The following is a 26,512-nucleotide window of genomic DNA, read 5'->3' on the forward strand; positions in this document are numbered from 1 at the left end:
CATGTGGGTGGTTGTGTTTCACAAACTAACTGACATTCATCTCAAGCAGTGAGTCACCCACATAGAGAACACACCCATGACAGTGAGTTGAGGGTTTCATAGGAGCTGCAGCACCTTGATATTTGTGAGTAGCATCCTTACTGCTGTATTTAAGATGTATGTTTGTTGATTCATGTATTTTTTTAAGGTTACTAGGTGCAATAACCTTTTTATCAAGCCCACTTTATAACTGTTTTATTACTAAATGTAACTAATGGGACGTTCTATCTTTAGGAAAAGATGTAGCATACAAATTATAGTTTTTAATGTGTTAAACTAGAGTTGATCAAAGTAAAAATAATGTCATATTGTGGCATATCAGATCAAAGATTTAGGTTGAGGATTTACAATTATCAGCCTATAAGGATTTACATAAAATCAATCAATCAAATGTATTTATAAAGCCCTTTTTACATCAGCAGATGTCACAAAGTGCTATACAGAAACCCAGCCTAAAACCCCAAACAGCAAGCAATGTAGATGTAGATACACGGTGGCTAGAAAAAACTCCCTAGAAAGGCAGGAACCTAGGAAGAAACCTAGAGAGGAACCGGGCTCTGAGGGGTGTAAAAGAAGTAACCATTACACTTGAGCCATATACTGTATGATTATTCCATATACTACAGCATATATTTGGCTCTTTCTATAAACTAGGGTACAAGTGAGAATTTCCTATGCTGGACAACTTGTTACAGCTGTTGATAAGTCATTGATAATAATCTGCCAATTGTGTTAATGTCATTACATTAAGATATAAGGGGGAATCATAGCTATATTCAATAATATTCACAAATTGATTTAAAACCTGTTTAACCTCTTAAGGATCTGACCCTTTTTTTTCCAATTTTCGCCTAAAATGACATACCCAAATCTAACTGCCTGTAGCTCAGGACCTGAAGCAAGGATATGCATATTCTTGATACCATTTGGAAGGAAACACTTTTTTGTGGAAATGTAAAATTAATGTAGGAGAATATATAACACATTAGATCTGGTAAAAGATAATACAAACAAAAAACATGCATTTTCTATTTTTATTTTTTTCATCATCTTTGAAATGCAAGAGAAAGGCCACAATATAATATTGCAGTTTAGGCGCAATGTCGATTTTGGCCAGTGTGTGTGCAAAGTTTCAGATTGATCCAGTGAAGCATTGCAATACTGGACTATTTTGTATCAAGTCTGCCCAAATGTGCCGAATTGGTCAATTGATACATTTTCAAGTACATAACTATAGAGAACATACAACATTTATATGGTAATACAAAATGTAAGTTTAAACACTCCCAGGAATGTCATACATGATGGAACATTAGCTTATACACTAACTTTCACACATCTAGATGGCCGGGCAGGGTGGGTGTGGCGCCAGAGACAGCAGGGGTTCAAACTGTAGAACCCAGTTGCTACATTTGAATATACACATTTATTTTATCAAACAAAACTATGCTACATTTTATCTCTGGGACCCTTAGGATGACAAATCAGAGCAAAATTACTGAATGTAAGTACATTATTTAACTTCAAAGGTGAATGTATCAAACCAGTTGCGGTGATACGTTTTTTGTTGTTGTGCACTCTCCTCAAACAATAGCATGGTATTTTTTCACTGTAATAGCTACTGTAAATTGGACAGTGCATTTAGATTAACATGAATTGAAGCTTTCTGCCCATATAAGACATGTCTATGTCCAGGAAAGTTTGCTGTTACTTACAACAGTCATGCTAATCACATTAGCGCACATTAGCTCAACCATCCCGTATATGGGACACCAATCCCATAGAGGTTTATCCTTTATCATGGTTGTTGTCTTGATGGATTTGTCCAAAATCGTGTGACATAAAACATGACTTTTCTTTCGTTGCATTTATGGCAGTGTAAGTTGTCATTATATCATATATTAACCATTAATCCGTTAAATTAGACATTGAACTTGAACCCTGTAAGAATCCTGGATCTAGATGTTGGACAGTTTTTTATATAGAGATCTCAGAAATGCAGTGTAACTACATAACATTTAGTGTCTTCTTATATTACGGTGTGAAAACAGTTTTCATGGGCACACAAATCCAAAATAATAAATGCGATTGCAAAATCGAATACCTCTAACCGAAAGATACTTAAAACCTACATCGATACTGTCGTTAACGTGGTACTTCAATAATTATGCATAATACTTATTTTTTTGTGAGGGATGTGGCCACTTTCACGGCACAACAATTGAAGGGTGTTGCGCTGCTCTGTTGCGGTAAAACCACATGAGGTTATTATGAGGATGCCATATATGCAACCAACATAAGGTTTAGTCCGGTAATGGGTGGGGGAGGGGCTTCTACATTAGGCCCTATATGTACAATTATATAAATTATACAATTGTAAGTAATTTAATTTGACTTGCTAATGTCTGTATGAACCCTGCTTAAAGGATTATACTCCTAGGCCTATGTTATTGTATAGGTGGAGTTATGGGTCAATTGGCATATATTCACTTTTATTCCTCTAAGTATGTGGAACTTCATGAAAAACCTTTTTATTTTTTGTTTCAAACCATTTTTAAATGTTTAGCCCAATGTCACACATTGGCCTCATTATTTATAGAAAGACCCATTTACAGCTAACGTTGGCCCAGATTACAGTATGTAGTAGCAATGTTTAACTGTCATATGAGATCATTTGGTTGATTTATCAATATACACACTACAAGTCAAAACTTTTGGACACACCTACTCATTCAAGGGTTTTTCTTTATTTTTACTATTTTTTACATTGTAGAATAATATTGAAGACATCAAAACTATGAAATAACACATATGGAATCATGTAGTAACCAAAAAAGGTGTTAAACAAATCAAAATATATTTTATATTTGAGATTCTTCAAATAGCCATCCTTTGCCTTGATGACAGTTTTGCACACCCTTGGCATTCTCTCAACCAGCTTCATGAGGTAGTCACCTGGAATACATTTCAATTATCAGGTGTGCCTTCTTAAAAATTAATTTGTGGAATTTCTTATACAGACAATAACTCTATTTGGTAAAAGACCAAGTCCATATTATGGCAAGAACAGCTCAAATAAGCAAAGAGAAACGACAGTCCATCATTACTTTAAGACATGAAGGTCAGTCAATACAGAACATTTCAAGAACTTTGTGCAGTGCAGTGATGAAACTGGCTCTCATGAGGACCGCCACAGGAATGGAAGACCCAGAGTTACCTCTGCTGCAGAGGATGAGTTCATTAGATTTGCAAGACATCCTAACATTGTAACTCTAATGCCAGTGTCTTTGTTTGGAGGAACAGAAAAAAAAGACTAAGCAAAGATAAACAGACTCTCGATGCATTAGAAAATAATATAAAATATCATAAAATGAAAGTAGCTATCCAATTGCATCACAAACGAAAGCTACAGTGAGGGAAAAAAGTATTTGATCCCCTGCTGATTTTGTACGTTTTCCCACTGACAAAGACATGATCAGTCTATAATTTTAATGGTAGGTTTATTTGAACAGTGAGAGACAGAATAACAACAAAACAATCCAGAAAAACGCATGTCAAAAATGTTATGAATTGATTTGCATTTTAATGAGGGAAATAAGTGTTTGACCCCTCTGCAAAACATGACTTAGTACTTGGTGGCAAAACCCTTGTTGGCAATCACAGTGGTCAGACGTTTCTTGTAGTTGGCCACCAGGTTTGCACACATCTCAGGAGTGATTTTGTCCCACTCCTCTTTGCAGATCTTCTCCAAGTCATTAAGGTTTCGAGGCTGACGTTTGGCAACTCGAACCTTCAGCGCCCTCCACAGATTTTCTATGGGATTAAGGTCTGGAGACTGGCTAGGCCACTCCAGGACCTTAATGTGCTTCTTCTTGAGCCACTCCTCTGTTGCCTTGGCCGTGTGTTTTGGGTCATTGTCATGCTGGAATACCCATCCACAACCCATTTTCAATGCCCTGGCTGAGGGAAGGAGGTTCTCACCCAAGATTTGACGGTACATGGCCCCGTCCATCGTCCCTTTGATGCGGTGAAGTTGTCCTGTCCCCATAGCAGAAAAACACCCCCAAAGCAAAAATATTTCCACCTCCATGTTTGAGGGTGGGGATGGTGTTCTTGGGGTCATAGGCAGCATTCCTCCTCCTCCAAACACGGCGAGTTGAGTTGATGCCAAAGAGCTCCATTTTGGTCTCATCTGACCACAAAACTTTCACCCAGTTCTCCTCTGAATCATTCAGATGTTCATTGGCAAACTTCAGACGGGCCTGTATATGTGCTTTCTTGAGCAGGGGGACCTTGCGGGCGCTGCAGGATTTCAGTCCTTCACGGCGTAGTGCGTTACCAATTGTTTTCTTGGTGACTATGGTCCCAGCTGCCTTGAGATCATTGACAAGATCCTCCCAAGTATTTCTGGGCTGATTCCTCACCGTTCTCATGATCATTGCAACTCCACGAGGTGAGATCTTGCATGGAGCCCCAGGCCGAGGGAGATTGACATTTATTTTGTGTTTCTTACATTTGCGAATAATCGCACCAACTGTTGTCACCTTCTCACCAAGCTGCTTGGCGATGGTCTTGTATCCCAATCCAGCCTTGTGTAGGTCTACAATCTTGTCCCTGACATCCTTGGAGAGCTCTTTGGTCTTGGCCATGGTGGAGAGTTTGGAATCTGATTGATTGATTGCTTCTGTGGACAGGTGTCTTTTATACAGGTAACAAACTGAGATTAGGAGCACTCCCTTTAAGAGTGTGCTCTTAATCTCAGCTCGTTACCTGTATAAAAGACACCTTGGAGCCATAAATCTTTCTGATTGAGAGGGGGTCAAATACTTATTTCCCTCATTAAAATGCAAATCAATTTATAACATTTTTGACATGCGTTTTTCTGGATTTTTTTGTTGTTATTCTGTCTCTCACTGTTCAAATAAACCTACCATTAAAATTATAGACTGATCATTTCTTTGTCAGTGGGCAAACGTACAAAATCAGCAGGGGATCAAATACTTTTTTCCCTCACTGTAAATGCCTGTTTTATCAGAATATTGTTGGTTTCTCTATAGCCTACAGTTGAGCATTTAATGTTTCTAATATTAACCCATTTAGTTGACTCATATTTGTGGCGGATTGCTAACCAGTTACTTAATGATAGTGAGTCAAAATATCATGATTGCTCATGCCTTATAAGGAGAGGAGTGAGTTGCTTAAGTACTGCTAGCTAACTATTTGAGAAGTGAGATATTTCACAAGAGTATTTGTATTTACACCTTAAAAAACACACAAAAGAGAATTTTGACACCCACCATCTGAGATTGTTCTGAAATCATTTTGGTAGTTACGATTAGCATTCCTGAAACATTATTTTGTTGAAATATAATTAAGTTAATTTATTGGACCCATATTGGCCATTTTAATTTATAGGATTCAGATAATATTCAATAGATGCAGTACCCAACATCCGATTTGGACCAAACTTCTTCCTACCTATGAGTAAGACATGAGGAATCTAAAACTAATGGTCAAAAGTCACCCACAGACCCTCCACACCCCATGCCAATCCCAACCCAACAACCATTATACAGTATCAGTTCTCTATGTTTGACAAGTAGTATGAAGCTGTGTCTTGGAGTATTGCTTCTCTATACTATGTAATGTATTCCCTGTGAATCTGGTGATTTTTTTCCCCTGTTCAGAGACATTAGTCATAGAAGTCGCTTCCATTATTTACCATAACGTACCAGGTTCTGACCACTAGATGCCACTGTTCCTGCTATACCACCACACTCTGTTATCTATTTTGCTGGTCTCTTGTGTTTGTTAAATAGATCACAACATTTCCTTTACAACTTTGGGTACAAAACCAATAGGTTTGACTCATTATTCTGTTTTGTTCTCTAGTGTACTATAATTCATCTAATACCTTTGGAATATAGCCCTTGTAATGTAAGGATTTGATAATTTTGAAAAAGGCCATTCTTGAACATCGTGTGAGACATTCTTACTAATCTGCTAGAGAACCAGTTCAGATTTAAATATCACTTTTGTATGACTGAAGCCTTTAGTGAGAGGTCTAATGCTTTCATATTTAATCATTTCTGCCCTCTGAATTCATATTCATTATATAAATAGGCCCGTTTAATTTTGACAAGATTTCTGTTGCTCAGACAGAGTTTTGTACAGTGGCCATATAATGTGCATCAGATTGTAATGGTGTAAGAGTGCTTACAGTGTATGTTAATCTATAGCACATGTATCTTTTACTGGTACTTGAATGGTAAAATATAGATCACTGGATATCTAAAAGGTGTGCCTGTAATAGTATTTGACATGGTCAAGATTGATGGACTGATAAATGGCTGTTCCCACTTTCTGTCACCAGGAAATGTATCAGTGTGTGTCTCTCCTACTCCTGCTGATGGGCAGAGGTGGTAAGTTTTTACAGTCATCAAATCACCTCTTGATATTGAAAAGTCTCACAATTATAATATGAGCGTCATCCTGTGTGTGTTTCCCCTAGTGCTCTCCCAGAAAGTGGAAGTATGTTCCAAAACAGTGATCAACTCCTGCAGCGACTGCATCAGATCAGGAGCGTACTGCGTGTGGTGCAAACAACTGGTGAGGAGTGCAATACTTTATGTGTGGTAGTAGTGCTAAAACGAAAATGATGAGAGCAAAGTGGAGGCACAAATGCTAACACCTTTTTGAGGTCCCATGTGTGAATAAAAGCTGTGTGGGTACACTAGGTGCCAGTGGTGGAAAAAGTACCCAATTGTCATACTTGAGTAAAAGTAAAGATACAGTACCTTAATAGAAAATGACTCAAGCCAAAGTGAAAGTCACTCAGTAAAATACTACTTGAGTAAAAGTCTAAAGGTATTTGGTTTAAAATATACTTATGTATCAAAAGTAAATGTAATTACTAAAATATAGTATAAAAAGTAAAAGTATAAATCATTTCAAATGTCTTATGTTAAGCAAACCAGAATGCACCGTTTTATAATTTAAAAAAAATAAATAATGGATAGCCAGGGGCTATCTCCAACACTCAGACATCATTTACAAATCAAACATTTGTTTTTAGTGAGTCCGCCAGATAAGAGGCAGTAAGGATGACCCGGGATGTTCTCTTGATAAGTGTGTGAATTGGACCATTTTCCCATCCTGCTAAGCATTCAACATGTAATGAGTACTTTTGGGTGTCAGAGAAAATTTATGGAGTAAAAAGTACAATATTTTCTTTAGGAATGTAGTGAAGTAAAAGCAAAAGTTGTTGACAATATTAATAGTAAAGTACAGATACCCCAAAAAACTACTTAAGTAGTACTTTAAAGTATTTTGACTTAAGAACTTTATACCGCTGCTAGGTGCTAACATTATGCATTTGGCTGTCTATGTAAAGCAGTGTATGCAAACAGGGCTGAGAATATGCATGAAAGTGTTAAGCTAAAGTATGTGGGTTGGAGTGCTAGGATATGCATGTGCAGACCCCATTTTATTTCCATTGTTTGAATAATATTCACTTACATCTAAATGTACAACTGTGCACAAGGTCAGTCAACTGCAACAACGTTTACAGCGACTGGGCAACTGAAGAAATATTACAATTTGGAGTTGCTTGATAGTTTGTTGATAGTCTAATAGAGCATCTACAGATATGGTTGACACACTTATTTTAAGTCCAGAGTTTATATCTGTCCCATTCCCAGAACTTCACCAAACCAGGGCAGCAAGAAGCAGCTCGCTGTGACACCTTGGCTCAGCTATTAGAGAAGGGCTGCATGGAAAGAGACATCATCAACCCCCAGAATATCCTTAGTGTGTCTAAGAACACCGCCCTGTCCACCAGTACATTTGCCAAGGAGGAACCCACCCAGCTGCGTCCTCAGGAGGTCAATCTGAAGCTCAGACCAGGTGGGTGTTCTCAAAATGGCCAAATTGGGTTCTTCTTCTTCTGTGGGTTTCAACGGTGGTTGGCTTCCAATGTTAGTGGTGCATTACCGCCCAAACTGGGTTCTAAGATGGCTGCCATGTTTTGAAAATGGATAAAATCATGTAGTTGGATAAAGGACCAAAAGCCTGTTTTAGTATGGGCAGCGTCATTAATGACTTTCGCCATTTTGAAGTAGTCAACTGGGTGGGACATCCTATGGGTTAAGGAAGGATCACAGAATTATATCCAGGTCACCAGCAGGGATCTGCCAATTAATTAAACTCCTCAGCAATCCTTCCATAACTGCATGCGTCAGTAAATAACCAACCTTGGCTTTACGCCCTCTATCCAACTCTATGGCTGGAACATATTAAAAGTAGCCCTAAGTAATCAAACACAATGAAATTATCTTAAAATAGCAAATTTATAACCTCAATTTCATCATATCACGTTATCATCATGTGCTTTTGGCTTGATATTTTTATATTTTTTAGTTTTCATCTTGATTTTGCTTTGTTCAGGGCTGCCTCGGACGTTCAAGCTGGACTTTCAGAGAGTGGAGGGCTATCCTGTTGATCTCTATTACCTGATGGATCTCTCCTACTCCATGGAGGATGATCTGAGGAGCATCAAGTCTCTGGGAAACGAGCTCTTTAAAGCTCTGCAAGGCATCACAAAACAAGGGCGAATAGGTGATATATCTTAGATCAGATCAAATTGTTCAAATATTATTAGATTATTTTATTTGCCTTTGGTTTAGCCTGCCTTGGGTGCCAGGTGGGTGAGGTTTGCCCTTTTGGGACGTTTCTATTAGATCCATTCCAACAGCAGAGCTAAATTATTTCAAATGATTTCAAATAGTATTTGAACCCAGGTCTGTCTCAGCCTCAATTCCTACTTAATTCCTAGTCTATCTTTGAGTGTCCATGAAAGTCATTTTTTATAACCTTTATCTTTTGCTGCAGGCTTCGGCTCTTTTGTAGACAAGACTGTCCTGCCTTTCACTAACACCAACCCAGAGAAGCTGAAGAAGCCATGCGCCGACAAGGAGCAGTTCTGTCAACCTGCCTTTGGCTACAGGCATGTTCTTAGCATGACAGGGAACGAAGCTGACTTTAAGAGGGAGGTAGACAAGCAACGCATCTCTGGGAACTTGGACTCCCCTGAAGGGACGCTGGACGCCATCATGCAGGCTGCAGTCTGTGGGGTAAGAGTAGTCTAATCCCACAGGGCAAAAATAAGTTGAACCAACGTTCTATCAACATACTGACATTGAACATCAATAGAATGTTGGGTTAATCTATTGTCAAAGCAGCATTGTGTATCATAGATAAGTACATACTGTAGATAGATAGGCAGATGGGGAAGTAGTTCACTTCTATAACACCAATCTCTTTTTGCTGTCTTTAGACACAAGACTACCACACACATCATAGGCTGAACGTAGCAGTGTATGACGCTTGCAGGCGGAAACATTAGATAAAGTGACTCACACTTCCTCTGTGATGCTCTGCCAGTGTAGTACAAAAAAAACTCCAATGTGTGATGTAGACTTTTTCGCATCTTTTCCATCCATTTTACATGAAGCCTCAAATTGTTTTCCACAGGACAGGATTGGCTGGAGGAATAGCAGCACTCGGCTAATCGTCCTGACCACCGATGATGGCTTCCACATGGCAGGGGATGGCAAGCTGGCTGGCATACTGGAGCCCAACGATGAGAGATGTTACATGGACAACCAACTGTACAGCAAGAGCAATTACATGGTATGTGATGGTGACATAGGATACATTCAGATCAATATGATTGGTCCTCACCAAAACTTTGATATAATGTACTGTATATGAAAAATACCATAAGAGAATATGAGAAATATGTAATGAATACAACAGCATGACTGGACTGAACTAAAGCCTGTATATTCCATCCCCTTTGGCCCTAAACAATTACATTATTGAGGTTGTACAAGTTAAGTGTCTCTGTATGTAGGACTACCCATCTGTTGGTCAAGTGGCTTCACAGTTAGAGAAGAACAACATTCAGCCAATCTTTGCTGTGACAAAGAATATGGAGAATGTATACAGGGTAAGTGGACTCATTCTCTCTTTCTTCCTCTGTTTTTCTATTGTTATAAACATCAACATATCTAATGCAGGCACTTATTAATACTCCCACATAATAATGAAGAGAATCTTAAATAACTTTCACAGTGCGCCTGAACCTCCCCCCTCCCCCCCCCCCCCCCCCCCCCCCTTTAGCACTGACTGCTGATAAATACTTTGTTGAGGGAAAATGTACTTGATACGTTTGTGATGTGTTGTTGTCTCACCTAACTATCTTAAGATGAATGCACTAATTGTACTGTAAGTCACTCTGGATAAGTTTGTCTGCTAAATTACTAAAGTGTAAATGTAAATGTATAATCAACACTTTTTTTCCAGGAACTCAGTAGAATGATCCCCAAGTCTGAGGTGGGAGTACTGTCTGAGGACTCCAAAAATGTTGTTGAATTGATCGAAGCTGCCTACAATGTAAGATATTTACAATATTTTCTTATTAATTTAATGAATCACTTTTTAAAAAGATGGTACTCCAATAATTGATATTGTAATTATGTGTTTAATGTGTGGAACCTTACTTGAGTTAATCATAAACCTCTAGTATCTCTAGGAGTCTCTAGTGCTGGTGATTTAGCATTGGTGTTAACTCTGAGACGGTTTTGTGTCTGACACAGAGGCTCTCCTCCAAAGTAACGGTGACTCATGATGCTCTCCCTGACAATGTGAGAGTCACTTACACTCCACTCTGTCCTGGAGGGGGACCCGCAGGGGACAAGGGGGTCTGTGACAACGTTAAAGTAGGACATATGGTAAGAGCTCAGAAGTATCTATCACAAACCAAAAAATAATATGGTAACACTTGATAATAACTGAAGTATTAATCAACTATTGATAAAACAGGAATGTGTATTTCATTATTTGTAAACATTTATATACATTTATTGTAATTATAAGCAATATAATTAACATAATGGCTAATTAGTGACCTTTATTATAAAGTGTTATACTTTGGTATTTGGTATGTTATTAGGATCCCCATTAGCTTTTGCCAAAGCAGCAGCTACTCTTCCTGGGGTCCACACAAAACATGAAACATTACATAATACAGAACATGAATAGACAAGAACAGCTCAAGGACAGAACTATATCAATTTGAAAATGGCACACGTAGCCTACATATCAATACATACACAAAAACTACCTAGATCAAATAGGGGAGAGGCGTTGTGCTGTGAAGTGTTACTTTATCTGTTTTTTGAAACCAGGTTTGCTGTTCATTTGAGCAATATGAGATGGAACGGAGTTCCATGCAATAATGGCTCTATATAATACTGTAGGCCTTCTTGAATTTGTTCTGGAATTGGGGACTGTGAAAAGAACCCTGGTTCAACAGCCACACCATTCATTACCAGATTCAGCTGAGGTCTAGAACTTAGGGAATTATTTATACCAAATGCAATTCTCTTAGTTTTAGAGATGTTCAGGACCAGTTTATTACTGGCCACCCATTCCAAAACAGACTGCAACTCTTTGTTAAGGGTTTCAGTGACTTCATTAGCTGGTTGCTGATGCGTATATGGTTGAATCATCATCATATATGGACACACATGCTTTGTTTAATGCAGGGCTGCCCAACCCTCTTCCTGGAGATATACTGTCCTGTAGGTTTTCAGTCCAACCCTAATCTGATTCAGCTAGGTAAGGTATTGTTGAGCAGCTAATAAGTAGAATCAGGTGTGTTAAATTAGGGTTGGACTGAAAACCCACAGGAAGGTAGATCTCCAAGAAGAGGGTTGGGAAGCCCTGGTTTAATGCATGTGGCAGGTCATTGGTCAAAATAGAAAAGAGTAGAGGGCCTAGAGAGCTGCCCTGTGGTACACCATACTTTACATGTTTGACATTAGAGAAGTTTCTAATTGTGGGATGTTTCGGATATTTTTTTATAACCCAACCCTGATTTGTACTTCTCCACAATTTTGTCCCTGACCTGTTTGGAGAGCTCCTTGATCTTCATGGTGCCGCTTGCTTTGTGGTGCACCTTGCTTAGTGGTGTTGCAGACTCTGGGGCCTTTCAGAACACATGTATATATACTGAGATCATGTGACACTTAGATTGCACACAGGTGGACTTTATTTAACTAATTATGTGACTTCTGAAGGTAATTGGTTGCACCAGATCTTATTTAGGGGCTTCACAGCAAAGGGGGTGAATACATATGTACGCACCACTTTTCCATTATATATTTTTTTGAATTTTTTGAATCAAGTTATTTTTTTCATTTCACTTCACCAATTTGGACTATTTTGTGTATGTCCATTACATGAAAAATCCATTTAAATTACAGGGTGTAATGCAACAAAATAGGAAAAACCCCAAGGGGGATGAATACTTTTGCAAGGCACTGTAGATAGTTCTGAATCTACGATATGGCAGAGGTTGAAAAGCCATAACACATACAGTACCAGTCAAAAGTTTGGACACAACTACTCATTCAAGGGTTTTTCTTTATTTGTACTATTTTCTACATTGTAGAATAATAGTGAAGACATCAAAACTATGAAATCACATATATGGAATCATGCAGTAACCAAAAAAGTGTTAAACAAATCAAAATATATTTTATATTTGAGATTCTTCAAATAACCACCCTTTTCCTTGATGACAGTTTTGCACACTCTTGGCATTCTCTCAACCAGCTTCATGAGGTAGTCACCTGGAAATAATTTCAATTAACAGGTGTGCCTTGTTAAAAGTTAATTTGCGTTTGAGCCAATCAGTTGTGTTGTTACAAGGTAGGGGTGGTATACAGAAGATAAACCTATTTGGTAAAAGACCAACTCCATATTATAGCAAGAACAGCTCAAACAAGCAAAGAGAAACGACAGTCCATCATCACTTTAAGACTTTGAAAGTTTCTTCATGTGCAGTCGCAAAAACCATCAAGCGCTATGATGAAACTGGCTCTCATGAGAACTGCCACTGCATGAATCAGGCCTTCATGGTCGAATTGCTGCAAAGAAACCACAACTAAAGGACGCCAATAAGAAGAAGAGACATGCTTGGGCCAAGAAACATGAGCAACGTCAGCCTCGAAAACTTAATGACTTGGAGAAGATCTGCAAAGAGGAGTGGGACAAAATCCCTCCTGAGATTTGTGCAAACCTGGTGGCCAACTACAAGAAACATCTGACCTCTGTGATTGCCAACAAGGGTTTTGCCACCAAGTACTAAGTCATGTTTTGCAGAGGGGTCAAATACTTATTTCCCTCATTAAAATGCGAATCAATATATAACATTTTTGACATGCGTTTTTCTGGATTTTTTTGTTGTTATTCTGTCTCTCACTGTTCAAATAAACCTACCATTAAAATTATAGACTGATCATTTCTTTGTCAGTGGGCAAACGTAAAAAATCAGCAGGGGATCAAATACTTTTTTCCCTCACTGTACATTAGACCGGTGGAAATCTGTCCTTTGGCCTGATGGGTCCAAATTTGAGATTTTTGGTTCCAACCGCCGTGTCTTTGTGAGATGCAGAGTAGGTGAACGGATGATCTCCGCATGTGTGGTTACCACCGTGAAGCATGGAGGAGGTGGTGTGATGGTGTGGGGGTGCTTTGCTGGTGACACTGTCAGTGATTTATTTAGAATTCAAGGCACACTTAACCAGCATGGCTACCACAGCATTCTGCAGCGATACGCCATCCCACCTGGTTTGCGCTTAGTGGGACTATAATTTGTTTTTCAACAGGACAATGACCCAAAACACACCTCCAGGCGGTGTAATAGCTATTTAACTAAGGAGAATGATGGAGTGCTGCATCAGTTGACCTGGCCTCCACAATCACCCAACCTCAACCCAATTGAGATGGTTTGGGATGAGTTGCAGAGTGAAGGAAAAGCAGCGAACAAGTGCTCAGCATATGTGGGAACTCCTTCAAGACTGTTGGAAAAGCATTCCTCATGTAGCTGGTTGAGAGAATGCCAAGAGTGTGCAAAGCTGTCATCAAGGCAAAGGGTGGCTCCTTTGAAGAATCTCAAATATAGAATATATTTTGATTCGTTTAACACTTTTTGGTTACTACATGATTCCATATGTGTTATTTCGTAGTTTTGATGTCTTCACTATTATTCTACAATGTAGAAAATAGTAAAAATAAAGAAAAACCCTTGAGTGAGTAGCTGTGTCCAAACCTTTGACTGGAACTGTTCGTTTTTTCAACAACAGGTTATGGTCAATAATATCAAAGGCTGCTCTGAAATCTAATAGTACAGCTCTAACAATCTTCTTATTATCCATTTCTTTCAAATTATCAGTCATTTGTGTCAGTGCAGTACATGTTGAGTGCCCTTCTCTATAAGCATGCTGAATGTTTGTTGTTACAACCAATAAATGCCGCTTTATCAGTCTTGGGTAGCGGAATTACTTTGGCTTCCATCCAGGCCTGAGGACCTGTAAACTCAGATTAAAGTGGCTATAGTCAGCTACCATCCTCAGTAGCTTTCCATTTAAGTTGTCAATGCCAGGATGTTTGTCATTATTGATCGATAACAATACTTTTTCCACCTCTCCCACACTAACTTTACAAAATTCAAACTTGCAATGCTTTCAATTATTAGTTTTCTTATGCATGAATACGATGGCTCACTGTTAGTTGTTGGCATTTCCTGCCTAAGTTTGCCCAATTTGCCAATGAAGTAATCATTAAAATAATTGGCAACATCAAATGGTTTTGTGATGAATAAGCCATCTGATTCGATGAAATATGTCTTTCTGCCCATAATTTCATTTGAAGTACTTCAAAGTTTTCTTCCATCATAATTATATAATTGATCTTGGCTTCATAATACAGTTTCTTCTTCTTTTTGTTGAGTTTAGTCACATAGAAAAGTAATCCAGTCAGATGTGCAGCCAGACTTATTAGCCACTCCTTTTGCCCCATCTCTTTCAACCATACAGTTTTTCAATTCCTCATCAATCCATGGAGCCTTAACAGTTATAACAGTCAGTTTCTTAACAGGTGCATGTTTATCAATCATTGGAAGAAGCAAGTTCATAAATTATAGATGCTACATATTAATCACATTAAACCAACAAATATTTTTAACATCATCCATATAAGAGTCACAACAAAATATTTTGTATGATCTTTTATACAATATTATTTTACACTCTTATACACTATTTTATGTACTCCTGAGTGGCGCAGTGGTCTAAGGCACTGCATCGCAGTGCTAACTGTGCCACTAGAGATCCTGGTTCGAATCCAGGCTCTGTCGCAGCCGGCCGCGACCGGGAGACTCAGGGGCGGCGCACAATTGGCCCAGCGTCGTCCAGGGTAGGGGAGGGAATGGCCGGCAGGGATGTAGCTCAGTTGATAGAGCATGGCGTTTGCAACGCCAGGGTTGTGGGTTCGTTTCCCACGGGGGGCCAGTATAAAAAAATATATATGTAGTCGCTCTGGATAAGAGCGTCTGCTAAATGACGTAAATGTATTTTAGGCCCATGATAATACATAGCAAACCAACATTATCCAAACAGATACCACAAATGTACTCATTGCATCTCTTGAATTCCTCTCAGGTGTCTTTCAACGTAACAGTGACGGCAGATGAATGTATAGATGGAGAGATGTCTTTTCTGATTGGCCCATTGGGTATAAAAGACAAGCTGAAGGTGAACTTGTCGACTCGCTGCGAGTGTGTTTGTGATGACCCCCAGGAGGACAATCACCCATACTGCAACGGGAAGGGCAAAGTCAACTGTGGCATGTGCAGGTAAGGCAGGCATTGGCTGGGATATAAAACAAATAGCATGTGCTTTTGTTTTCACTATATTTTCCAACTTATGTTGATATAGTCAATATTGAATCCAATATATGTTCAATGATTTACCCTCCATCCCCCTAGAACTGCATTGAGTCACCTGAAAAAAAACAAGGGACTTCTGAGAAACATGGATTGATATGAACCATCTATTCCATTCTATTTTCTATACTGTATTTCTATTCTCTATATTCAGGGGGGGGGGGGGGAAAGGAGACACAGTGGTGGGGGGTGGTACATGTAAATTCTTCACAAGCAATCAGTACAGTAGGCTATTTCCTCCCAACTCTGTGCAGTTGCAAAGCCGGCTTCGTGGGCCAGAAGTGTGAGTGCTCCATTGGGGAGAAGGACGAGAGCTCTCTGAGGGCGGCATGCCGGAAGGACAACGGCACGGAGTGCGAAGGACGAGGGGACTGTGTGTGTGGCATGTGCCAGTGCTATGCCCTACAAGGCGGCAGCACCTACTACGGCACGCACTGCGAGTGTGAAAACGAGAGCTGCGAGAAGTTCCAGAACAAACTGTGTGGAGGTGCAGTCTGATAAAACATTTGACAATATCCATTTATAAATAGATAATACATACAGTAACATTGGAAATATAGATGAAAACATATATGCATGTACTGTATAACAATAGAATGAACACCTGCCATCTGTTAATGACAGTCTCATTATGAATTGGGGTACACACTTGAATTATTAAAACACCACAAAGAGGAGTGTTTTACAAACATAATCTACAAATTCTGACGTAAAATAACTTCTCTGTGTTGAAGGGAACGGGAAATGCCGTTGTAAAAATTGCGAATGCAACCCTGATTACGAAGGCACCGCCTGCCAATGCAAGAAGTCGGACGAGCAGTGTCGCACACCAGGCGGGAGTGTGTGCAGCGGCAGGGGCACATGCCAGTGTAACCAGTGCAAGTGTATCGAGGGCTACCAGCGGCCCTACTGTCTGACCTGCCCCGCCTGCTTGACCCCCTGTATAACCAAGGGGTAAGATGGCCTGGGCCCACCTTTTTCACTCACTCAACCACTGACTTCACTGGCCCCTTGGGGTAATGTTGTTGGAGCCATCGTGTACGTATTGAAATGCATCACAATCACAGGACAAACAAAGATGGTTACCATTGACCATACAGGATGACTGGGAGAATAGAATGTAGGACTGCGAAATATAATTTCTGCGTGTTGCCATCTTACTCAAAACGAGGGGTTTTGGAACCAAAGCATGCGTTGAAGTCCTTAAAGGAGAAAACCAAATGTTGAGCAAGGAAGTTTTTCACTCTCTACCTCGTTCTTCTATTTTCAGGAAATGCATCGAGTGTCTGGGCTTTCAGACAGGCCCGTTCAGTAAGAACTGCTCCCAGACCTGTAAGAGTATTAATGAATTTGAGATGGTGGAAACATTGCCACCTGGTAAGCCTTGTGACGTGAGGGATGTGGAGAACTGCCGGGTGTTCTTTACCATTAAACAGTTGGATGGAGAGGACAACTACTCCGCCCAGATACTAAAGACCAGAGGTAAGAGACTTATGTCTTGTGCAACTAAAAACTATGCCCATGTTACCTTCATTGCCCACAGAAAACAGAAATGTCTGCTGGGGTTTTAATTGACTGACCACGTTGTTTGATGTGCATCAAGATAAAGCCTCCAAGGGACATTGAAAGCATCTCAATCACAATGTCAGAGAGATGTTCGTTACCAAATTTTTTCACACTAAACAAAACATGCCATAGCCACCAAGACCGCCTAAAAATGTGTGATTGTTCATGTCTGTCATAATTGTGTTAGAGTGTCCCGAGTTGCCAAACATCTACGCCATCATTGGAGGCTCCATTGTGGTAGTGGCCATGATCGGCTTTCTGATCCTGCTCCTCATCAAAGGCTTAATCCACATGAATGACCTGAAGGAGTTCCGCAAGTTTGAGAATGAAAAAAAGAAATCCAAGTGGGCAAAGGTGAGTGACATTTGATACTTTATAGTGTTAGATTCAAAAACTTACTGACGACTAGTAAAGCTCAAACCAAGTTTATTCACACAGCTGCATAAGACAAAGACATGTTTACACAAGCACTGGTATTTAAACCTTCCTCCTATGCTGAGTCTCCTCCTTACACATCTTGTCAGCCAATACATCTTTGATGCTAGACAGGACTTCAGTGATGCCTGTTCCTTCTCACTTCATGGGACCTGACCTGACCTCGGCCCCCATCCCTCACTAATCCACAGCTATCCACCCTCATCAGTGACTACAACCATGTGATTGTCTTTTCACCTATCTTAGAAACATTCTAAGCCCCTGGCTCTTATCCAACCTCCATTGACCCCACCATATGCATTCCTCCTACATATAACCCTTAACTTCGGTGTATCAAGTATTTCAAATTACAACCCAACATCTGAAACCAGACTGTGGCCCTTCTCCTCTCCATAGGATACCTAATATCTAACAATAACATGTTCTGACAGAATGTAAACTTTCTGCATTCCCCTCTCTCCCTCTGTATCATGAATAAGGATATTTCACATGTTCAAGTTTAGAAGTCAGAACCCATCAATAGAAATCATCACTTTGGCCCAGATTCCGAGCCAAGTTAAGCGCGCGTAAATGTGTATTCTGACCTTGAACTTAAGCATGAGAATAGCATGCTATTCACCCACTATTAGTTTGAAGCTCTAATAAATTAAGGTGTGGCGGAGGTGTGTCTACAGACATATTCTGACCTTGAATTAATTCCTGAATAATTCCACCACCTTGACGCGCGAGGAAATCATGAATAAGATCTAGCGAACCTACCGGTTCCAAGTGGAAAAAGCATTTGCTTCATTTTTTTCTGATAGAAATAGCACCATTCTCCATGGACTGTGATTTACTTACTTGATAAGAGCTAGGTAAATTAGTAATCCATTTGGAGAAGGGGATTGTAAATACACATAGTAATTGTTTATCAACATGACATGAATAGCACATTGAAATAGGATATAAATAGCAGTGCCGTTATTCAGAATTCTAATTGTGTGCCTTTATAATTTGTGTAGATGAAATTTGGAGACCCAAGCTATAGGCTTCTGTAGGGTTGAACCTGCCGAGTTGATGTATGCCAGTGTTTCCCAAACTCGATCCTGGGTACACCAAGGGGTGCATGTTTTTGTTGTTGCCCTAGCACTAGACAGCTGATTCAAATAATCAAAGCTTGATGATTACATGATTATTTGAATCAGCTGTGTAGTGCTATTGTCACGCCCTGGCTCTGGGGACACTGTTATGTTGAGCCAGGGTGTGTAGATCTATGTTCCCTATTTCTATGTTGGCCTGAGTGACTCCCAATCAGAGGCAACGAGTGTCAGCTGTTTGCTGGTTGTCTCTGATTGGGAGCCATATTTAAACTGTCGGTTTTTCCTTTGTTTTTGTGGGTTCTTGTTTCAAGTTGGTTGTGTTTGACCGTGTACTGTCACGTTACCGTCTTTGTTGTTTTGATCGCGTTTCGCTCATTAAAGAGTATGTTTGCCTGCAACGCTGCGCCTTGGTCCTCATCTGTTCCCGACGATAGTGACAGAAGAACCCACCACAATTGGACCAAGCAGCGAGTCGAGGAGCCATCGCCAGGGAGATCCCTAGCAGATCTCCGTGGCAGCCTCGACTGGGTCAAGCCGAGGGAAGAGCAGAGAGAGTGGACTTGGGAACAATGGAGGAAGAGCCTCGACTGGGTCAAGCCCATTGAGGAGCTGAATAGCGGGAGTTGGAAGCAGAGGAGCGAGAGTTGGGCGAGAATTATAGAGGCCTGGCCCACGGGGAGGAGAGAACCCCAGAAAATTTTTAGGGGGGGGCTCACGACGTCGGGGCAACAGGAGGCCGCGATAGAGCGGTCCAGCGGGTTGGCAGAGGAGGCCGCCAGGTTACGGGGGCCACTGGTCGAAGAGGGGATGGAAGGTGTAGAGGCACGGCGAGAGGTACTGGGGTGTGTTACCAGTCCGGTCCGGCCCGTTCCAGATCCCGGTGTAGGGCCAGTGGTGTGTGTCCCCAATACGGTCCGGTCTGTTCCTGCTCCCCGCACCAAGTGTACGGTGCGCGTCGCCAGCCCAGCCCGGCCTGTTCCTGCCCCTCGCACCAAGCCTACGGTGCGCTTCGCCAGCCTGGCCCGGCCTGCTCCTGCCCCTCGCACCAAGCCTACGGTGCGCTTCGCCAGCCCGGCCCGGCCTGCTCCTGCCCCTCGCACCAAGCCTACGGTGCGCTTCGCCAGCCCGGCTCGGCCCGTTCCTGCTCCCCGCACCAAGTCTGTGGTGCGTTTCGTCAGCCCAGTCCGGCCCGTTCCTGCTCTCCGCACCAGGTCTGTGGTGCGCGTCGCCAGCCCAGTCCGGCCCATTCCTGCTCCCCGCACCAAGTCTGTGGTGCGTTTCGTCAGCCCTGTCCGGCCCGCTCCTGCTCTCCACACCAGGCCAGTGGTGTGCGTCGTCAGTCCAGCACGGCCCGTGCCTGTTCCCCGCACCAAGCCAGGGGTGCGTATCGTCAGCCCGGTCCGGTCCATTCCTGCTCCACGCACCAAGCCAGGGGTGCGTATCGTCAGCCCGGTCCGGCCAGTTGCTACTCCACGCACCAAGCCAGGGGTGCGCATCGTCAGCCCGGTCCGGTCCATTCCTGCTCCACGCACCAAGCCAGGGGTGTGTATCGTCAGCCCGGTCAGGCCAGTTGCTACTCCACGCACCAAGCCAGGGGTGCGCATCGTCAGCCCGGTCCGGTCCGTTCCTGCTCCACGCACCAAGCCAGGGGTGCGTGTCGTCAGTCCGGCTCCGGCCAGCGGGGCCAGACCGGACCAGGGGTACTTTGGGGGGTTGGAGAGGGAGTGGGGATCGGGCCCAGAGCCGGATCCGCCGCCAAGGCGGAGTGCCCACCCGGTCCCTCCCCTGTGGTATTTAGTTGGCGCGGTCGGAGTCCGCGCCTTTAGGGGGGGGTACTGTCACGCCCTGGCTCTGGGGATACTGTTATGTTGAGCCAGGGTGTGTAGATCTATGTTCCCTATTTCTATGTTGGCCTGAGTGACTCCCAATCAGAGGCAACGAGTGTCAGCTGTTTGCTGGTTGTCTCTGATTGGGAGCCATATTTAAACTGTCGGTTTTTCCTTTGTTTTTGTGGGTTCTTGTTTCAAGTTGGTTGTGTTTGACCGTGTACTGTCACGTTACCGTCTTTGTTGTTTTGATCGCGTTTCGCTCATTAAAGAGTATGTTTGCCTGCAACGCTGCGCCTTGGTCCTCATCTGTTCCCGACGATAGTGACAGCTATGGCAAAAAACAAAATGTGCACCCTTAAGGGTCCCAAGGACCGAGTTTGGGAAACGTTGATGTATGTGCTTTAGAATGTTTTGATTATATGCCCAGGCTTTCTTCCATTTTATTTTACAATTTGAATCATGTTAAATATTTGCCACAATCGGGAGCCACTGTCAGTAATACCCACATACATTTATGTTTGCATCATTCCATTCTGTTTACCTTTCTTTCCCCTCTCATGTCCTGTTTCTGAGGGTCGCTAGCATTAGTGGATCATATTAGGCTAACGTTGTGCAATAATTTAGGACATGTAGCCTATTTGAATCATTATGGAACTCAGACCTCAGGTAGCAGGTTAAACCTGGAGCCTGGTGCACGGTTCACCACGACTGGACCATTGTCATACAGTTCCATGATTAGTGAGAATTAGGGTAGATTTATAGGATTATTGTTCAACCCCTATTGTTTTCTTGTATTTTTACCCCTTTTTTGCGATATCCAATTGGTAGTTACAGTCTTGTCCCATCGCTGCAACTCCCGTATGGACTCGGGAGAGGCAAAGGTCGAGAGCCATGCGTCCTCTGAAACACTACCCCGCCAAGCCGCACTGCTTCTTGACACACTGCTCGCTTAACCCGGAAGCCAGCCGCACCAATGTGTCGGACGAAACACCGTACAGCTGACGACCGAAGTCAGCGTGCATGCGCCCGGCCGCCACAAGGAGTCACTAGAGCGCGATGGGACAAGGACATCCCAAACCCTTCCCTAACCCGGACAACATTGGGCCAATTGTTTGCCGCCTCATGGGTGTCCCGGTCACGGCTGGCTGGGACACAGCCCAGGATTGAACCCGGATCTGTAGTGACGCCTCTGGCACTGCGATGTAGTGCCTTAGACCGCTGCGCCACTCGGGAGGCCCCGTTCAACTCCTATTTTACACTTTTTTCCACATTCCAATATTTAATGGATTGAACTTGAATATGACAAGGAGGAATCAAACCCCTGTAGTGTTTCGTGCGTAAATGCTCTCCAAAGTTTTACATACTTTTTTTTACATACATATATACTTTCCTAACCCAAAAATTTGCCTAAATAATCTACAAGATCAGATAATTCTACCAGCTGGTGCTGAAACGGAGATGAATATGCATAGATGGCTTTCTTTCATTGATCCCTATATTCTGAACCCGCTCTCTCAATGTATTATATTGAGTCTGTCGACGAAATTCTAATTAAAGGTGCACCATATTTAAAGGGATGGCTTAAGATAAATGTACTGAAAACCCCATTGAATGAAAACATATCTGTTGGCAGCAAGTGGAATGTTTGAATAAAATGTATTCTGAGTGTGCAAAGTAGCCACACCTGCAGAGCGCATTACTTGACTAAATATTGAGAAGTGCGTAGGAAGGTATGCGAAGGAAAGGCATACATTCTTATGTCGGTATCTGTCCCTTTGAGAAGAGATAGAGCAGCACAGCAGTGGTCTCCAGAACCCGGGGAGCCTTGTTTGTAAAACGCTTTTTCAAGATTTGATCAGTAACTGTGCGTAAGTCGAAATCCAGCCAGTGTTGTGATTTGCCATAAATGTATGGCTGGCAAAGACAGCAGCTATTTAAAACAAGACACCACATTTATCACTCCAGATGTCTGAGTTCCATACGTTACTGATTTTTCATAATATGTCATTTACTGTACCTCTCAATAGGGAGAGAATCCACTATTCAACAGTGCGACCACCACCGTGGCTAACCCTACCTTCACTGGAGAATAAGATCAGCGACATCAGTCAGCCCAGACAATAAGTTGGATTCATATGCATGTACATTTATTGTTTCTTTTTTTATGTGCATTTTCTGGAGATTTGTACATCCATTTATACATTGGTGTATAAATAGTATTTTTTATGTGTTCCTGAGTCTGAACTCAGGAATGATCATGCACTGATTGGAAAAAACTGCTGCAATGTTGCTACAGAGTCATTCCACCTAAAAAAAAACACAATAAAGAGGATTTCGACACCCACCATCTCAGATTGTTCTGAAATCGTTTCTGTTGTTAGAAACAAATAAGATTAGCATTCCTGCAACATTATTTTGTTGGAATATAATTTGATCTCTGAGAAAGTAAGCTAATTGATTGCACTAAATTGGCCATTTTAATTTATAGGATTCATATAATATTCAATAATTATAGTACCTAACATCCGATTTGGACTAAACCTTTTTTCTAACAATGGGTAAGACATGAGAAATCAAAAGAAGTGGTCAAAAGCAATCCACGGACACCCCACACCAATCCCACCCCAACAACGAGTAAATAGTGTCAGTTCTCTATGTTTGACAAGTAGTATGGACATGCGGCTCTTAGTATTGTTTCTTCATCCTATGTAATGTATTCTCAGTGAATTTGGTGATGTTTTTGTTTCCCCTGTTCAGAGAAATTAGTAATTGAAGTTGTTGGGTTTATGTTTATTTACCACTAGATGGTGCTGTTCCTGCTATTTGGTGATTATTTGTTAAAGATCCCCCCCCCCCCCATTGTTAAAGGGATAGTTCACCCAAATTACAAAATTGCATAATGTCTATGGACCAGGTATGACAGCAACCCATGCTTTGGGTTTGTTTACCTTGCCACTGTTTCAAATGCTATCTTTTTAGCATTTGTGTCACAAATCCAATGCAAGTCAACTAGCATTTTCATGCTTTATATCCAAATCATCCTAAAGTTTCAAGGAAATTGATTGTTTAACTCAATGATATTACTTATAGCAATTTGTTTGTGTGTCGTGTGTTAAAATATTAAATTAAATATTACAAATAAAATAAAATTATCTACAATGTACTGTGACTGTACATATCATACAAGGAAATATTGTGTAAAGCAGCAAGTGAACACTGATATTATTCATTACAAATAAAACTCTCTCTCTTGATTTGGACTCCAGCTCATGATTCAGAGAAAGAGAATGTGATGCACTCTGCAGTCATCACAACGACAGAGCATCTACAAAGATCTACTATTGTGTACCCTAGCAGCGCTTCCCTTTTTTCCCTACATTTTAATAATATTCAAATTCATATTATCAACAAATCTACTATCTCGTCTTCCTATTATGCAAAGCTTGATGTCAGGAAAATACCTGACTTTCAAATCTACACAACACAAAAAGTTCTGCCTTGCTTTAGATTAGCAACCTGCAGCTTACCAAGCGCTCAAAATCCTGTGCAACCTTGCCTTGCCAGCTGATCGGCCCATTGTGTTAGAGATGTGGGGAACAGGAGAGGGAACTAGAGAGAGAGGCGAGGGGGAGCTGGGTCTCCTACGCGTGAGTGTTGAGGTTGGGTCTTACCCCCTCCTCTGAGGGCCTTCAACACTCCGGAGCACTTTCACAAAGGGAGAGCCATGGAGCTGAACTAACCATTCACCCAGAGCCACGGAATGGGGGTGAGAGTCCATCTCCAGGAGAGGAGCACCCAGTTGCAGCCACTCAACGAGGGATACAGGCAGCTCCGAGGTGCTGGCTCTCTTTATCTCCTTCCAGGCACTTCCAGGTACCACCACCACCACCGCAGCACCAAGGGCCTGGTTAATGAGTTGGAGGAGGCAGAGGGAGTGGCTGTACACAAGGGGCTGAAGTTCACCGGCACACAAGCAGCAGGTGGAGAGAGCGAGCGAGAGATTGTGAGAGAGAGCCTGACGCACTGACGCTGTCAAGGAGACACACACGTCCTCCACCTGACTGAGGTAGGTGAAAGCAGTGTTTGACGGGTGAATGCTCCTTGTTTGTTTCCTTGTGTTTCTAGGGGGGTTGTGGTGCACGACGCCGGTGGGAACAGGCTTTGATTTAGTGTGGATCGGATACAAATGGGAAAGTGAGATGGTTGTTTAGTAAGTAAACGAGACCTGGAGTCCAAACCTTAGGGCTGACATTCCACCTAAGGGCTTCAGGGCTGTCAGCAGGTGTGAGCATGTGTTTGTGTGTCGTGTGTTAGTGTGTCTGTTTGTATGAATGTATAAGTGTATCTGTTTCTGTGAGCCTGCGTACATGCGTGCACTGTTCGTGTGCCCCTACTGGCATTGTTTGTATGTTGTGTCTCTGTATGCGCCTACTGTGTGTCTGTCTGTCTGTCTATCTGCCTGATGTGTGTATGCAATTACAGGTCATTGCAAAGCTGAGGGGAAGCGCATCGTACGTATGGCCCTGCCTGCAATGTTTATGTGTTTCTGTATAAGCATAATGTTTGTCTGTGTATGCATGCGTACGTGCATGTCTGTACATCACATGTAGCCTATGTGTCTCTGAGTGTTGGCCTGTCCATAGAGACCTTTTGGTAACCTGCCTTGCTCTGAATTTTCCCATGCCGTCCCGCTTCTCTAATCAGCAGCGTTTCTGAGGGGCTCCTGTGTTGAGTTGTTGCATGACTTCAGGGGAACAAAAGTCTGGCCCATTAGTGGACCAAACAGCTCCCTACTGTAGCAGCGCACCTCCCACTTAGCATTCGCCAAATTCTAATGGTCCGTTTAACTTTGTGAAGCTCTTTGAAGATCCGACCCTTTCGCCATTTGGCCCGGGGAAACGGTGGAAACCCGCTCCAAATGACACAGAGTCAGACCATAATGGTCCAATCCTCTGGACAGTGGTCAGACAGGACAGTGGTCAGACAGAGAGGCCAGTGAAGGACAAGGAGGGACAGGAGAGAAGCGAGTGGGTGGCTGAGGGAAGGGACCTCCATGATAACAAGAAGGCTTGAATAATAGCCTTCATTCAATATCTGGTTCAGCTGTAGTTCATACTGTACATCATGCTTAGCCTGTAGGTGGTTAGGGTTGTAATTTGTTGTGGTGTGTGCATGTGTGTGTGTGTGTGTGTGTGATGTGTGTGTGTATACATTTACAGTTCATTATAAAGCTGAGGGGAACTAAGAGGGTTAATAATTTGTGCATTTCAGCCCAGATTTTGGCTTGTGGTCAGGATAATTCCCTTAATCTGAAAATCAGAGAGCTTTTAATCTCCAGACTGTTATCAAGAGAGCTCTGGCAGAGTCTAAACCAGTGTAATTTGGCACAACTACAACCTACAGACAACCTACAGAAAACCATAAAACTAATTAGCAACAGAGGAAAAAAAAACGTTCCTTATAGTTAAAGGGGTTCTATCGCTTGCTTCATACATGGAACCCCTAAAAGTTGAATATAGAACCCTTTTATAGTGTTCTTTGATCAGAACCCTAGAGGTTCTTCTTCACTGAACCAAAATAGTTCCATAAAAACCCTGCATGGTGCCATTTATGAATTATGGCTACTACTAAATTATTAAATAGTAATATTTTTAGCTAAGAATATAATTGAATAAACAATGAAATAATGGACATAGTTTTAGAATTTATTG

The 26,512-nt window shown here is 41.8% G+C and overlaps 1 protein-coding gene across 1 annotated transcript; it reads left to right on the plus strand.

Moving 5' to 3' along the window:
* The first annotated feature begins 65 nt into the window (after nt 1-65).
* LOC311143896 (integrin beta-2-like) lies at nt 66-23,959 on the plus strand. The gene is made up of 16 exons (XM_084179765.1): nt 66-124; nt 6,413-6,461; nt 6,551-6,648; nt 7,740-7,944; nt 8,485-8,655; nt 8,929-9,170; nt 9,571-9,729; nt 9,953-10,048; nt 10,405-10,494; nt 10,698-10,832; nt 15,609-15,802; nt 16,147-16,379; nt 16,627-16,846; nt 17,163-17,374; nt 17,646-17,812; nt 22,829-23,959. The coding sequence occupies exons 2-16, from the start codon at nt 6,416-6,418 to the stop codon at nt 22,892-22,894; spliced, it is 2,334 nt and encodes a 777-aa protein (XP_084035891.1). The 5' UTR covers nt 66-124; nt 6,413-6,415; the 3' UTR covers nt 22,895-23,959.
* The last annotated feature ends 2,553 nt before the right edge of the window (nt 23,960-26,512 follow it).

Source organism: Coregonus lavaretus, assembly GCF_964263955.1.
Source record: "Coregonus lavaretus genome assembly, chromosome: 16".
Classification (NCBI taxonomy): Eukaryota; Metazoa; Chordata; class Actinopteri; order Salmoniformes; family Salmonidae; genus Coregonus; species Coregonus lavaretus.